The sequence below is a fragment of the Saccoglossus kowalevskii genome, chromosome 2 (assembly GCF_978046115.1).
Source record: "Saccoglossus kowalevskii chromosome 2, keSacKowa6.1, whole genome shotgun sequence".
In the NCBI taxonomy this organism is placed as follows: domain Eukaryota; kingdom Metazoa; phylum Hemichordata; class Enteropneusta; family Harrimaniidae; genus Saccoglossus; species Saccoglossus kowalevskii.
The window spans coordinates 30,445,559-30,461,667 of NC_140642.1; the positions used below are offsets into that span (position 1 = coordinate 30,445,559).

The 16,109-nt window shown below is 31.9% G+C and overlaps 1 protein-coding gene across 1 annotated transcript in view; it reads right to left on the reverse strand.

The window, feature by feature from the left end:
• LOC100328999 (ryanodine receptor) overlaps positions 1-12,643 on the reverse strand; it is a 145,568-nt gene extending 132,925 nt beyond the window's left edge. The window contains exon 1 of the mRNA XM_085494156.1: positions 12,323-12,643. Within this exon, the coding sequence (XP_085350282.1) occupies positions 12,323-12,385 (63 nt within the window). The 5' untranslated portion in view covers positions 12,386-12,643. The remainder of the gene's footprint in view (positions 1-12,322) is intronic.
• Positions 12,644-16,109: the final 3,466 nt, after the last annotated feature.

Consider the following 16,109-nt stretch of genomic DNA (forward strand, 5'->3'; position numbering starts at 1 on the left):
ACCAGGTTGAAGAATATTAGTTGCTCTTTCAAATTTCGCCAAAGCCTTACCTATATTTTACCTATATCTGCGGAATAAATCAAGAAAACTACACAAATTGACTCCATTTATGAATAATTAACGGTTGGCCCAAACGCACGGCACAGTTGGAGGCGAGGCAAGTTCAGAATTTGTCAAGAACCAATCAAGAAACTGGTTACGAACCAGTTGAGCAAGGCTAACCGAGTCGTAGCCTCGGTGTGATTCAGAACCAGTCTTATGAATGGTTGTTGACATATTCTGAACTTGCCACGCCTCCAACTGTGCAGTGAGTTTGGGCAATTGGACTTGCGATTTTTTAAAAGAAGTAGAAAATATCACATTTTACCAGAAATTACAAAAATATTCACTATAAAAATTAAAGAATTAAAGATATCATCACGAAATGAAATTAAAGAAATCATCACGTTTTTAATAAGAAATCAAAAATATCACATTTTACCAAAAATTACAAAACAAGCAGCCAGTCGGCTGAGATAGCTCCGATGTTAGCAATGCACATTTCAATTAAAGAACAGAAGATATCATTAGAAAATGAACAATATGTATAGTATATGCAGTTTTCAACAAGAATTAAAAAATATCACTTTTCACCAAAAATGACAAAAATAATCATCAAAATTAGATAATTAAAGATATCACCATGAAATTAACAAGTCTGAAAGAGGTGCACATGGAGTACCTATATATGTAATATAAAATCAATCGGACTTGCGGTTTTTAACGAGAAGTCGAAAATATCACTTTTTACCAAAAATGACAAAAATATTCACTAAAATTAGAGAATTAAATATATCATCACGAAATGAACAAATCTGAAAGAGGTCCACATGTAGTACCTATATATGTAATATCAAAGCAATTAGACTTGCTGTTTTTAACAAGAAGTCGAAAATATCACTTTTTACCAAAAATGACAAAAATATTCATCAAAATTAGAGAATTGAAGATATCATCATGAAATGAACAAATCTGAGAGAGGTCCACATGTAGTACCTATATATGTAATATCAAAGCAATTGGACTTGCGGTTTTCAACAAGAGGTCGAAAATATCACTTTTTACCAAAAATGACAAAAATATTCATCAAAATTAGAGAATTGAAGATATCATCATGAAATGAACAAATCTGTACCTGTAATAGCTTTCCTATTATCTCCATTGCTGACTTACTGTTTGAGAGCATTGCTATGTAAATGTTTTCTTTCTTCAATTCAAAATAATGGCGAAAAGAGACTACTCTTGCAAAAAGTAGCAGGACCAGTAAGATTTTAGGTGGGATAGCATTTTTCCAGGTTACTATCCGTATTAGATAGTGATGAATTTTCTTTATTGTCTAACCCTGACATTAATGTTTGGGTATTTTAATGTGGAATTGCGATTATCATAATTTATTTCAATCATAACTTTAGAAAATAACACTTTTTTTGTTGAGGTTAGCGAAGTCAGCAATTTTGTCTGCATTTGTCATAATAGTTTGGGAAAATTGCTAAAAAATCAGAAGGAATTATATTTTATTTCAATGCATTTATTAAAATTAGTATTTATAGTTTACATTGTTATAATGTAAGTTAAAGTTGTTGTAGAAAATTTTCATCATTTCAGTAGGGCGATCGTGAGTCTGTGTCTGCTGGTGTCCAACATGGCGACGAAATTTTGTACCCCAAAAATGAAAGTATATTTTGTACATTGAATTGAGTCTTTTATAATTTTATTGTTTTCGTCATAGCATAAATCGGTAATCATTAACACGCTATACTGTGAAAACATTCATCCATCTGCATTCACAAGATGCTAATCACAACTGTGGCATTAACAATCATAATGCATTCTAATTCTCATTAAGTGAAATCAACCTGTTTCTATTGGGTTCATCTCTGGTTATATAAATATATTCAACCTATTAAAAGCAGGTGTTTATCTGCAAAGTGGTTTAAATTTTTCCTTTAAATTTGTTGTCATAATTTTGCAGAGAAAACAAAGAATAAGAAAACTATTTAACAACATGAATTATTATTATCATCTTCTGTATTTGAAAAAAAAAATAATGAAATAAAGGATTGTTAATAACATGTGGCGAATTCTGCCATTTGTTGCATAATGGAAATTTAACACAAACTATTATTATTTAAATTAACATACTAGTACATGTATATTTACTCATATAGCACTCTTCCTAAATAAATAAATAATTCAGTAATTTTTATTTACATATTGCGGTAACATATTGCCAAATTGGGAAAATATATGCCTACTCATACAAAATGTTGTGCCTATTAATAAAAGCAAAACAATACGAAATAAATTAAAAATTGCGTAATGTCATTGAATTATCACAACCACCAAAACATATTAAAAGAAATGAATGATTGTACTCAAAAAATAATACATTAATTAGCACTGATAAATATACCATATTAAATTATAATATTAAATTGCATACATGGAATGCATATCTGATCTATGTAATAGCTATAATATTTCAAAAGGTCATGCAATAAAACATGGTTCTGAGAATTCATATATTACTATAAGTCATATTGTAAAAAAAAAAAATGCTTAAAAAAACATGAAGAATCTTTAAATTATAAAATTTGTGGAGAATTGAGCATATACTGTACTACTGGTAGTACTAGTAATTGAGTATGTTGTGTACAACTATAGTTTTCTGAACTAGCTATAAAACACACAATTTTGTAGCGTATTTTAAGGGGCATGGTATAGGAACCACATAATTTAGCTTTACATTAATACCCTGCAGGAAGCAAACTGACATACAATTTTCATTATGCTAAGTGTTGTCAAATGGATCGACTGAGTCATAATTTATTTAGAGTATATACCGGTACACACAGCAATTTGCTGAGATAATTCATCTTCACCAAATGATGGCCAACATTAGTTAATTTTTCAATTGAATATTAAAAACCAAATCCATATTTCAAATTTTCTATTAGAGCCTTGGTCCATGTCAAGTAAAATTAATATAAATTCTTCTGTTTTGACTCATTTCTCTCAGCTTCCGTCAACTTAAAACCACAAATCCTAAGGCAAATGCTGAGCAACAAATGGTAATTGAAACTAATCATTACTGAAGAAACAAAATGCAGACTTGCAAAATTGAAAATAAGTATCAGTTTAAATATTTAGAGGAATCCATTGAAGGGTTCGATTACTGTGAAACAGGTATGTTTTTTTAGCTAATGTGTAATTTTTGCTAATTAAAGGTGTCACTAATTTAAAAGAAAGTATATTCTTATAATGTGATTGTTGGCAATTTAGCTCAAAAGATTCTGTTAATTTGTGCAATGAGTAAAATTCGCTAAATTGTCATATGGTGTTTTATATAGTATAAGTGAATATTATATAATGAATATTCAAAAAAATTAAATAATACTGTATTTGCTCTATAAGAAGGGCATTTCAACCAGAATCGCATATAAACTAAAAATCAAAGAAAGCTTACAATAAACTCCTGTGTGCTGAGGGTATTGAAGGTATGAAGTACAAATAAGAAAGACTGTATTTGCGATACTAGAAGCACATGTTCGATATGCATCAAGCAAAAATGTATTTATTGCATGCAAAATCATTGAAATATGTCTTGTGACTTCTAATCGAGCAAATACAGCATTTAAAAATATAACTGTAAGCAATGATCAGGGTGATTCCAAGAAGCTACATTGTATGGTATAACAATTATAAATATTTCATGAAATCATGAAAAGGTTTAAAAATTGGATAATTAATATTCAAATTAAGTCATTTATATGCATGGATTTTAACTGAAAACTAATCAGGTCATGCGCAATATCCCAATTTCTCGAGAGTGGAACAGACACACATTCATACACACAGTACATACGACGTTTTAACTGCAAAGACTTCCATTGTCGAGCCTCGCACATGGGAGTCAATCATTAAAATATGACATATTTCGACCATTGAATCACCTCTATAATTTACATAAGCACATATGCTACTTACTACTCACTATCTCAATTGGGAAGATATTTAGATATTTTCTGTTCCTGACCTAATATCTTGGAATATAGGCAATGCTAGTAGTTTGACAGTGGTTTTCATTTAATAGTTTCCTTTTAATTATTGTCAAAACTTATTACCGGTACATACTAAAGCCTAAGAGTGAAGCCGTACATAAACACTTGAATCAAATTAATTGTATCTGATGGGTCATGAATTCGCTTTCCATGATTAACCCCAAGACAATCACAAACATTGTAATTATTTACAATTAACAAGAAATGCTACATGACTGACTGAATTCTTCTTGATAGTAATTTTTCAGGGTTGATTAATTGTTTGGGTTTTATTTTTTCCCTTCCTCCTGGGTTTTCATGAGTTTCTATTAGCGTGTTGCCTTTTCTAGATGCAGGCCTCCAAAGAATAGAAGTACGTGTACAGACTACAAAACAATAATAATATATTTCAGTGATCAGTGCCAACTATGGTAAATGAAGATATTTGAAATGAAAATATATTTTATCAAGATAGAATAACACTAATTAATGAATATTTTGAATTGTTGAAAGACATGTGATACTTGTTTAGTCAAATCCAATAATAAGTAATAAACAAGTAGCCTGTCGGCTGAGATAGCTCCGCTGTTAGCAATGCACATTTCAATTAAAGAACTGAAGATATCATTAGAAAATGAACAAATCTAAGAGAGGTCTACCTGAGGTATTTATATGTATAGTATCAAAGCAAATCTAAGTGAGGTTTGCCCAAGATACATATACACCAAGTATTAGGGCAATAAGAATTGTAATTTTCAAGAAGAATTCGAATAAGTAAAAAGTTGACACGAACGATGACAGACAATCACTCATATGATGAGCTCCACTCAACAAAGTCGACAGCAGAGCTAAAAGGATATGTAAAAGGTAGAATGATAAGTGAATATGAATTTTCAAACTTGAATTTGCACATAGTCAAATCTGGTTCTGAATCTGAGGATGTAAATATCAGTAATATTTTCAAAATGGCAGCCCACAAAAACAACAGATACACAATGTGGATGAAATCATGATTTAACGTCACATGATACTGAACATTAATGCCTCTTAAAAGCTATTATGACATCTCTGACAGAAAGAGCACCCTGTGACGAAACTAGAAATTGATAATTTTGCTGCATTGTAAAAAAATCATGGATTGAAAAAGCAATCATGAAAATATGTTTAACTTTTAGGGCCATAAAACAGGAAAACATTTCTGGTCAATTTGTTTGTTTTTTTCGAAATGCACACACACCTTTTTTTTTTAATTTTCAACTTGAGATCTTATTTTGATTTTTCATAAAAATTGAATTTTGTTACACATTTTTAACGGACGCAATATATACATATTTTTTTTCTTCACTTCATTACAGAAATGTACATTTTTTTTATTTTTTGGTGTCAAAAAAAAAAACATACAGCTGTGCACATTTTTAATTTCACTTGAGCACCACTACAAACTGACCAAAATTAATTTCAAAAACATTTACCAGTATGTGTCATAAACCCATAAATATACTGAATTCCAATGATATATAATATACTCATAATTTTTTTTTTTTTTTGCAATGTCAGAAAAACAGGCTGTGCCTTTCAAAGTTCACCATCCAAATTCCTACATTCATTGAAATTTGAACAGATGTAATGATCTATACAGCAATACAGCCTGGATAATTATAATTTGAATTGATAAATTGTAATTATTGGAGTGCATGTGTATATTTACAGGAGATCTGCTGTCATGTAGATCATCATTACATTTATTATTAATGGGGACATTAATATCACTGTCTTTTTTTCACAGAGGGTTTTGGGTGGGTGGCCCTCTCACCAACATTCTGTGCCACCCAGAAAATGAATAAGCATATATGCTAGTTACCAGCACATTAGCCACCTACCTACAATTTTATCATATGGTATCATTTTTAGCAACTGTCTAGCATTTCAGTATGTGTACAACACTAATTATGTTGAGATTTGCTCAAAAGAAGATCCTAGGACAGTCTTATCTTATTATAAGCATTGCAAGACATTGTGATCAAATACCAAACATGCTTGATATTCATTCCCAGAATGCATCTGATACATAACCCTGTGTTACATTTCATATGTACACATGTCATAGAGATAAATAGCCAAATAACGCGTTAGTCTGTGAAATAAAGGAACAAAAAACAAAACAAAAAGAGTCATTGATTTCTCAACAGATATTTATTTTGAATTCAGTGTGTGGAAAGCGTTACTCAGCAGTATGACAGAATGAATAGGGTAATATATGGATGGTGTCACCATGGTGATTTGTGAGAGCTCACCTACCATATCTAGGTAACTGCAATAAAGATCGTTCACCTAAATAAACTCATTATTTTTTAAAACACAGAGAAAAAAATGGAGCTACAGCTAAAAATTATTTTCAATTTCCCAATTGTCATGAAAAAGCAATATTTTGTGTTGTTTTCTATACACCTTCATATAACAATAAAGACATGCATTCACAAAAAAATGTGTATTTTTACAGTGTTCTGTTGTTCTTTGATAAACAAGTTACAATTTATATGGTAATAGTTAATATTTGCAGAATTTGCAGAACATCCGGAAAAGATGCATTACCTGAAATTTGCAACAGAAAAAAAATTTTTCTTTGGTTATATTGCAAAATGTAAGGCTTTGAAGTAGATGTAAGTACTCATTAATTATCATTGTTGAGAGAAGCACATACCTGGTAAGAATAATAAGGCTAGAATTCATTTTTGAGTTGTATCCCTCTTCGTTTTAATTTTGTTTAGTCTGACATGAAACCTCTATACCTGTGAAATCATGCTGCATAAAAAATCACAAGATACTCAAAAATTGTAATGGTTGTATTGTACACAACTGTTTTGTTCTTCTTTCAGGTGATTGTCATTCATTTCTTTCTAATACCAATAAAATAAGCTTCCAGTAAAAATTTATCTGTCATAACTGATTTTTAAAAATATTGGAGATTTATGTTTCCCATACTAACTCCCTAAGGTATGTAAGCAATGAATACATAATAATGCGGTTGGAGCAAAATGCATGCCCATGTGATGTAATGTAATATGGAGCAATTAATGGAACCAAACCAATATGGCCGCTTGGTGTACCAGCTGTCTTTGAGAGGATTCTCTGATCAATTTCAAACCAATTGGATACCTACTTTTACTAAATTGCCAGTATGCTTTAGCAATTACACAAATAAAATGTATGGCTTACAGCATTTTACATTTGCAAGGTGAGTTTTTGAATGGGGAATATGTTTCATATGTTTTAATAAACAACTACAAATAAGTTTTGTAAAAGTTAATTTTCTATTACATGTGCCCTATTAAATTATAGAATGTAAACAAAATAAAGATACACGAGATCTTTGTTATGCAAATCAACACATCATAATGCAAGTATGGAAAAATTCAAATATCAAATTTCTTTGGGAAATGAACTTTGATGTTTGCCAAACTGCTGTTTCCTACTCAAATTTTGGCAAATGATTCTAGTTTACTCATATCATTATCCAATTACTCTTTATATTTTGCTTGGACTCATGGAAGACATAATGTATCCATTCGGTATTGGAAGAATAATAAGCATATGAACTAGGTGATAACCAGCTGATGTCTCTCTGCATTGACATACTTATTTGCAGCATTGACCCTATTATCTTAATGGCCCAGACAACTGACATGACATGTGATTGGAATTTAGTTTCTCACACCAGCCAGATTACCAATTTCACACAGCACATTAATTGTGTTTGGGATCCACTCTAGTACAATATGTATGAATATATGTCAATCAAATTTTTTCCTTGAGAACAATGTCTGTGGATGTGTTGACAATGCTTGGAAATGACATGCCAAAATGCATAGTTCTGAACATATTAAATCTTTCAAATAGACAATTTCATCTAAGCAGGCGCTGATAGCCAGAGCTAACCATTCATGCAATCTTTGTTAGCCCAAACTAAGGGTCCAGATGGGGACAAATTTAGCTCGTCCTAGCCATTTTCTAGCCCAACTAAGTCTTAACTCATGTTTTTTTACATACAGGCTAACATTTTTGATTTCTTAGCTTGTGCTGGGGAGTTGAGCGCAAATGCAACTAATCACTTACAGAATAATAATTATAATGGGAACAAAAGATAGATTAAAAGTACATTTTCTATTAACATACAATTTAATAATGTGCACTCCAAGGGACTGATATCTCCCCCTTTAATAGGATTAAAAGCCGATGATCAAAAAAAACAGTTTAATAAGTAAAGTGCAGTATGAACAAATGTTATTTATCAATAATATTATAATATTTATTTTTCAAAAATATAATATTATTCAACCAAATTTAATTATTATAATTTTTGTTGTTGCAAATTGTTGGGATAATATCAAAAACCATGTACAGCTGGTGGAAGATCTGCATTCAACCGAGTTGTATATCATCAACATGAAAGTGCGAACTGCTTTCAGTGCAATGTGAACACCTGTAAGCAGTATACTGTATAGGCTTTATTAGCAGCACATGTTTTGAGTTAATGTGCATCTCTATTGGAGTTGCACTCCTAATAGAGAAAATATTGAGTTTATAAATTTTATCTATTGATTCACACACTCATTGTATGCAATTATCAAATACATGATTAGATAATTACTTGCTATTCTTGTACTCTAAAGACTACTAGTGTCTCCACGTTTTACCCTGAGGTAAATTGTTCATGTACACTTCCCTATCATATTACTTAATTTCCAGCAGAGCTCCTTTAATGAAATTCTTTTCTTAAAAAAAAGTCTCATTTTCTAAAACTAGTAGGTGGCAAAAGCATATATTTATTTATGAATACTTAAATATATATATATATATATGTGTATATATATTAAACACACATGTATGTTTTCAGTCTTTGTAATCTCCACCACTGAAATTACTTTCACTTTCATAATAACATTTCAAGACAATGAGTGAAAACCATCATGGCAGTTCAGTGTAATAAAACAGTGTAATAATTTTAGAAAATAGTAAAATTGTTACCAATGCAAACTCAAAACTGTATATATAGTAATGGACCAAAACAACTACAGTTCTTAATCACAATACTGTAAAATACTTTGTTTTCACTTGAAATTTGTTTTCACTATTTTTGATGAAGATAATTCCAGCTAAAATAAAGTATTTTACAGTAGGGTAAACTTGGTATGAAATATGCATTCATAAATAATGATCTTTTATACAAATGAACCAGAGAATACACACCCACAAATTACGATCACTGTATTAGTTTTTAGAAGCCCTTAGATGCAGCAAAATGAATGAAAAAAACAGAATATCAAATTCGTGACCCCACAATATCAATAATTTATTAAACTTGTGTATTACTTTTCATTTGTCTCTCATTGTAAAATCATGAAAACTCTATGTCTTGAATACACAAATTATGATCACTGTGTTGGTTTTCAACCTTTAGAAGCTGCAAATAAATAAACAAATAAGGCTCAAAATAAACAAAAATACTCCACTGATGAAATATCCTCTCTGTCTTACATGTACTGAAAAAAATATTTGAAAAACTTATGCAGGTAACAAAATATGACTTATTGTTCAAAGTTTTTTCTGTGTTTTTTTTTTTTCATCATTTTACAACTCTGTTATACAAACATGGATATCTCAAAAAATAATTCAATAGAAAAAAAACAGTCACAGTTTGTTACAAAAAATATGATCTGTGCGTAGTTCTATATTCTATATTGATTTCTTTCTAGTCAGTGCTGCTTGGATATGTCATAATAAACCTAACAATTTATTAACATTTTTGAAAAAGCGTAATAGAGTGGTGATTCAAAATACATTAATGTTGTCGATTATGTTAAAATTTTTTTTAAACTCTGGATAGTAAAAGAGTGTTAAAAACACACATTTTCTTCACACACACACAAAAAAAAATTCTTTTCTTTTAAAGATACTTTAGCATAATTATTTAGCCTCAAGCTAACACATGGGTGATATGAAATAATTGTGTCATGAAACGTTCCCTTTTATTTCCACTTTAAAGAGTTTGCCAAGTGAGAAATCATACTGATAATTTAATTCAGTGGAAACAGCTCAATAAACATAGCTGTAACCTTCAACTTGTCAGTTGTACCACTTGTAGCATTCTATGTCAGTACATGTACTTTATAATTAAATTCCAGCACCATACGTATAATTACAACTACTATATTAATATATCTATCAGTATTAACAGAAAAAAATATAAATATGTTTCTCCACTGCATAAGGGCACAGTATATCTGGAAACATGTCTCTTTCTTTAGTACAGTTTCTACTATTCACTAAATTAGGGGAGGGGGGAGGGCTTTTGTTGTCATCAAACAACAAAAACAGGAGTTTAATAAAAGACAACATTATACTAGTATCCTGAGGAGAGACGGATAGTACATAGTTGCTACTGTGCAATGGCCATGATATAAACTGAAGACTTGACAACCAATTTACAACTCTGTCAGGTTCAATAACTTTCCACACTGACAGGAAATAATTGTCCCAGTCAGCTTTATTTAATAGGGGGAAATCTGACTCCTGTATACTGCAAGTTCCAAACAACACCACTATCTCTTTAATCAAGTTTTATTTTTTATGAACTAAATTGATACATTGATTGCTATGACAACACAAGTATCAAATTTTTGTTTTTTTTGTACTTTAACTTGTGTGCATATATATTTTATTTACCATACTCATAACTTGTGGATTTCAATCATGACATATCTATATTTCAGAAAATAAAAACAAAAAAACATTCCATGCTCAGTGGAAGAAAATAAACACTCTGAACTAGTAATAATGGCTACATGAACTCAATCAGTATGTTATATAACCTGTCCACAGCCGAAAAGTCTGCTTTCTGGGGGGCGCAAGTTCAGTTTCACTTTTTTTATGCCATGTTACCTTACAGCTGTTGAGTGGGGGGGGGGGGGGGGGCTTAGAGCATACAGTTAGTTATAGTAATATGACACCTACACTGGTTATGCCTCCTTGACTTTTAATAATCTGACCAAGAACATGTACAATGGAATTGAGTAAATAAGAATATTTAGACACTTCCATCATCATGTAATTTCAGCCCCCTTCTTTTACAATATGTCTTGTCAGCTGGTGACAGCTATTTTTCTACTTTTAATCATTCATACGGTATTCCTATCTGACTGTATGTATGTATGTAGGAAAAACATAGATGCAGATAGTTTATTAACATCATTCAATTTTATCAGCAAAGCAATAAAAGTGCTTGTCCGGTTGGTCACTACTCACCATCAAAGTCATTCAAATGATTTACATGTAAACTGAAGATAACAATGATGACATTTTTAAGGACATTCTTTTCTGGGTCCAAGTGGTTTACTGTTTGATTTTTTATAGTAGCTGCCAATTGTTTGTTAATGACTTTGACAAAAGATATAATCACTACATAAACCTTCACACATTTTTGAGGGGTTTTACTACCAAAGAAACGCCTAGGTAAGGCCCCTTATAAGATATCTGCCAAGGACCATGATGATTATTACAGCACATGTGGAAAGTTCAATGGATGTATGAACGGTCGTTGTTCTTATTTTTAATACTTCACTGCAGTGCAGATATGTTAGGGTAAAATGACGAACGCCTATATAGAAAAGGGAAATATGGATCGGTGCAAGTTATCAAAGACATCTCTATTATTAACACTGATTTTAATTGGTCTGCAAATGTAGCGTGTCAATATTGTCAACGTTTTCAAATTTAAATGATGTTGACATTGCTTCAAGAAAAAAATGAAGTTGAAGTTTTACAAACAATTGAGCTAACCTAATATGATATCAGGAATCTTCGAGAGAAAAGGAGAGAGAGGAGAAAGTCGACAAAAATGCTCGGAATGTCGGCCATATTTGGCGAGTATTCAGCACACATCCAATCCATGTTCTAATGTTTACGTATTTAGCTGAATAAATGAATGAAAAAAACGGCTGCGAATCGTTTCACAGATCTAATTTTATCGTGAGTACAGGCCCATTCACTGCCACGTTTATTGAAACCGACGACGAAGAGAGATAGACATAACAACAGGTCATCATTGACGGAGATCAGACATCAACAGACATCAAGACAGTCGTCATACACATGAAAATAGTGATGTGTTTAAATATAATGTAAGTGCAAGTGTATGCAGGCGGACACTCATTATTAGCAAAGCACAACCTCGGTTCTTAACTTACCGTGCGGAGAAAGGAGACCTCATCCTCATCTTGTCGCTCCATATCATCACCAACGCTCGCCATGTTGCCCACAGATAGAATCGATAGAACTTAACCCTAAAAAAACTAAATGATACAGTGGCGTGTGTTCACACTTTCGTTGCGAACGGTATTACAGTTTGATGTCTTCCATACAGACTACCGGCGATCGAAATCCATTGAGATGTTAGAACGCAAATAAGTGCGAGTTGTCCGGTGTCTCCGTTAATGACATGTACTCCAGCTACCCACAGCACAGCTAGCGATCTCGCTCGATAGGTTCGCTCTCTGTGCAGCCGATAACTATTTACCGCTGTTCCGTTTAATATACGCGTCCCCTAAATGTAACAGCCAGTGACACCTTTAATCCAAATTTGTCAATGTCGACAACAGTAATTTGTGTTATTCGACCGCACACAAATAAACGTACGCCTGACAAGACCTCTCCGTCTGCTCTCGCAGCGTTCCACATTCGCTAGTCTCGTCTGATGCAAGCGTTCCCTATGACAGATGAAACGGGGTGCCAGTCATAGTTGGAATGATTTCAAATGACAGGATACCGCAGCGGGGCTGCATAACGTATCAATTGATCGGCTACAGTCCCTGGGGGAGGGACTGTGGACTGCATTTAATTTTTACACGTAATACAATGGGTTATTGTTAAAAAAAATGGAATATTTGTAATAAACAAAAACAACAAAGAGTGAAATATTAGTTTCTATCTCACATATTACTACATACATGTAGCCCAAATAAAACCAGTGATAAAACCCCAAACAAACGAATGGTAAAACTGTAATCAGAATTTTAACTGTTTTTAGTAAACAGTATATCCAAAGTTTTACATAAAATAAGAGAATTTGACAGTGTTTGATCGTTGTGTTTGTTGTGACTTTTTTCTCAAGTTTCAAATGAACCTTTGTTTCATTCTGTCGGTGCAGTCAGTTACTAAAAATAAAAAATAGTAAGATTCACAAATATTGCAGAAACAGATGTAAGGATATCTTTTACTGTGATTTTGACCCACGGATACTCATTCCTACAATGGAGCTCTGTTTTTATCTCTATGCTATTCCCTGCTATTCCTTTTTAGGAACTACATGTACCATCAGACCTTGGCTCTAGAGGGCGGTGTACCATTAAAGTGCACAAGAGAAGTGCACACCGTAGCCATAGCAACATATAAAACAGAGAAATTATTTGAGCCTTTCCTGTATAAGAAATTCAGCTTAGTGAGGTGAGTTACGTTTTATATCTCTGAAAACAGTTGAAAACAGATTTAGCTGTTAAATGGATTTTTTGGCAAATTTTTTAGCCGTGATGGCTAATAGTTCAATGTTACAAACTAGTTTTAACCTATTGCAAGGCACTTATTTGAACATATACCAACATACAAACTCATCTGTGAACACTGTTCAATTGAATACATAGAAATATATGATTACCCAGTAGACATAGGCATATGGGAGCACTGCTCTTTATTTAGCTTAGAACTCCATCCCCCCCCAAAAAAAACATGCAATATCAGCAAACATAGGTGGACAAAAATACTAGCTAAAATTTAAGCAGAAAAAATGCTTAAAAATGCTTGTTTCTTGTTAATATTACATAAACTGTGTTAATGCATAGAATACAAAATGAACTACATGTATATAAAAGTTCCCAAGAGTCAAGTAAATTGCATGAGGGCGCTAGGCATTACAGGCAGGGTAAAAACTGTGCTACTATTTCAAAATATAATTTTACTCGTTTATAAGCAGTTTCACAGAAAAATAATAGTGGTTGGATAAATTTAATTAAAGTGCTGAATGGAAAACAAAAAAACAGATTGATAGTCACATGTATTAGGTTTACAGAAGTCTCAGAAGTAATGGGGTAGCCAATTTGCAAACTCGCTAGTGAATTGACTAACTGCTTTGGTTTTGACTAAAACAGTTGGCTTTTGAATCTGGCTGGCGCTGTCTCTGGCTGAAGTTTAGACTGTACAGACACCATTTTAGATAGACATTGGTGTTACTTAGGGCTGTGTGATAGTCTTGTCGTAGGAACATTATTATTAATTGTACAAGACACAAGTGCAAAACTTCACTTTGTGGTTTGAAACAGTGCTAAAATATAATAATTTATTTTACCAGCACAATATGGTGACAAATACCACCCCTCTGTTGTACAACATCTACTGAATTTGTTATGTTTTATAGTGGAACTGTGATTTGTTCATACTGTTGAGTTCATTTCATTTTAGACAGCATTAAATCATAAACCTAATATCCATATCTACTTCACAAACATTTTTCAATTAATTTTAATGACGGGGTAAGTTTCCTTTTATTCTACGCTGTCAACACAGCAGAGCTGTTCATATTACTGATTGTCCGTCGTCGTCAACTTTACAATTTCAACTTCTTCAAAATCGTAAGTCAGAATGTTTTCAAATTTTATATGCAAGTACCTTGGATGGTTCTTTCTTTCATATCAAAATCTCAAATTCTCTATTTTTGGTGAATATTTTGTCATTTTTGGTAAAAAGTGATATTTTCGACTTCTTGTTAAAAAACGCAAATCCGATTGCTTTGATATCACATATCTATGTACTACATGTGGACCTCTCTCAGATTTGTCCATTTCGTGATGATATATTTAATTCTCTAATTTTGATGAATATTTTTGTCGTTTTTGATAAAAAAGTGATATTTTCGACTTCTTGAAAACCGCAAGTCCAATTGCTTTTATGTTATACATATAGGTACCTCAGGTAGACCTCTCTCAGATTTGTTCATTTTGTGATATCTTCAATTTTCTAATTTTGATGAATATTTTGATAAAAAGTTATATTTTCGAATTTTTGCTCAATTGCTTCAGTTCTTTAATTGAAATGTGCATTGCTAACAGCAGTGCTATCTCAACAGTCTGCTTGTCTTTACTAGGTGGGACTGTATGAGATTTTTCCCCACATTTGTTAATTATTCTGTGTTACTACAATGTGTTTTTTAACAGTTTCCCTCTATGTGTCACACTCTCTCAGAACAGTGTATCCATGTTCATTTACTTCCACAAAGGTCACTTAGACTCAACTTATGCCTCATTAAAATAATTTCTTTTTCCACCCCGGAGAAAACAAATCATAATTTAACGTGACCTGCAAAAACAAATGTTGGATACCAGATTGGAGAATGTTTATAGAAGTTGTTTTGAGCACTTTTGTGGGCTCTCCACTCATGCAGCTGCCCAAACAAAATATTAATTTTTGCATTAAAATCATGTACAATGTTATTTTTACCAGAACAATATGTTCCGTCAAATTATACCAAAAATTACACTTTCAGGACGTTTTGAGGTTTGCCCTAAGCTTTTCGGTTTAATGTTTCTTAATCTCATTTTTAAAAAAGTTCACAAAACTGACTTAACATACTTATTTTTATCAAATCATTCCACAATTAAGGTCATTCTTTGAAAGATTCTCCTACAGAATAACCAAAAAGAAATGTAATTTTCATCTAGTAATATTTCTAATTTATCCTCACTTTTGTGGGATGAAAGCTAGGTTGTGAATTTTAAAAAGTATGCAAATTTAGGTAGTAATGACCAGCCAGTTAATATCAGTCTATAATTCCAGCTACCTGTATAATAAAATAATTCACGGCATGAAATGCATTTAAACAAATAGCGCCACCTAGAGTCAAAATGAATTAACTAAATGTTATATTATAAAGTCTGAACACAAAGTATTCAGGTCCAACTACAATTTAAAATAAATGCAATGTTCAGC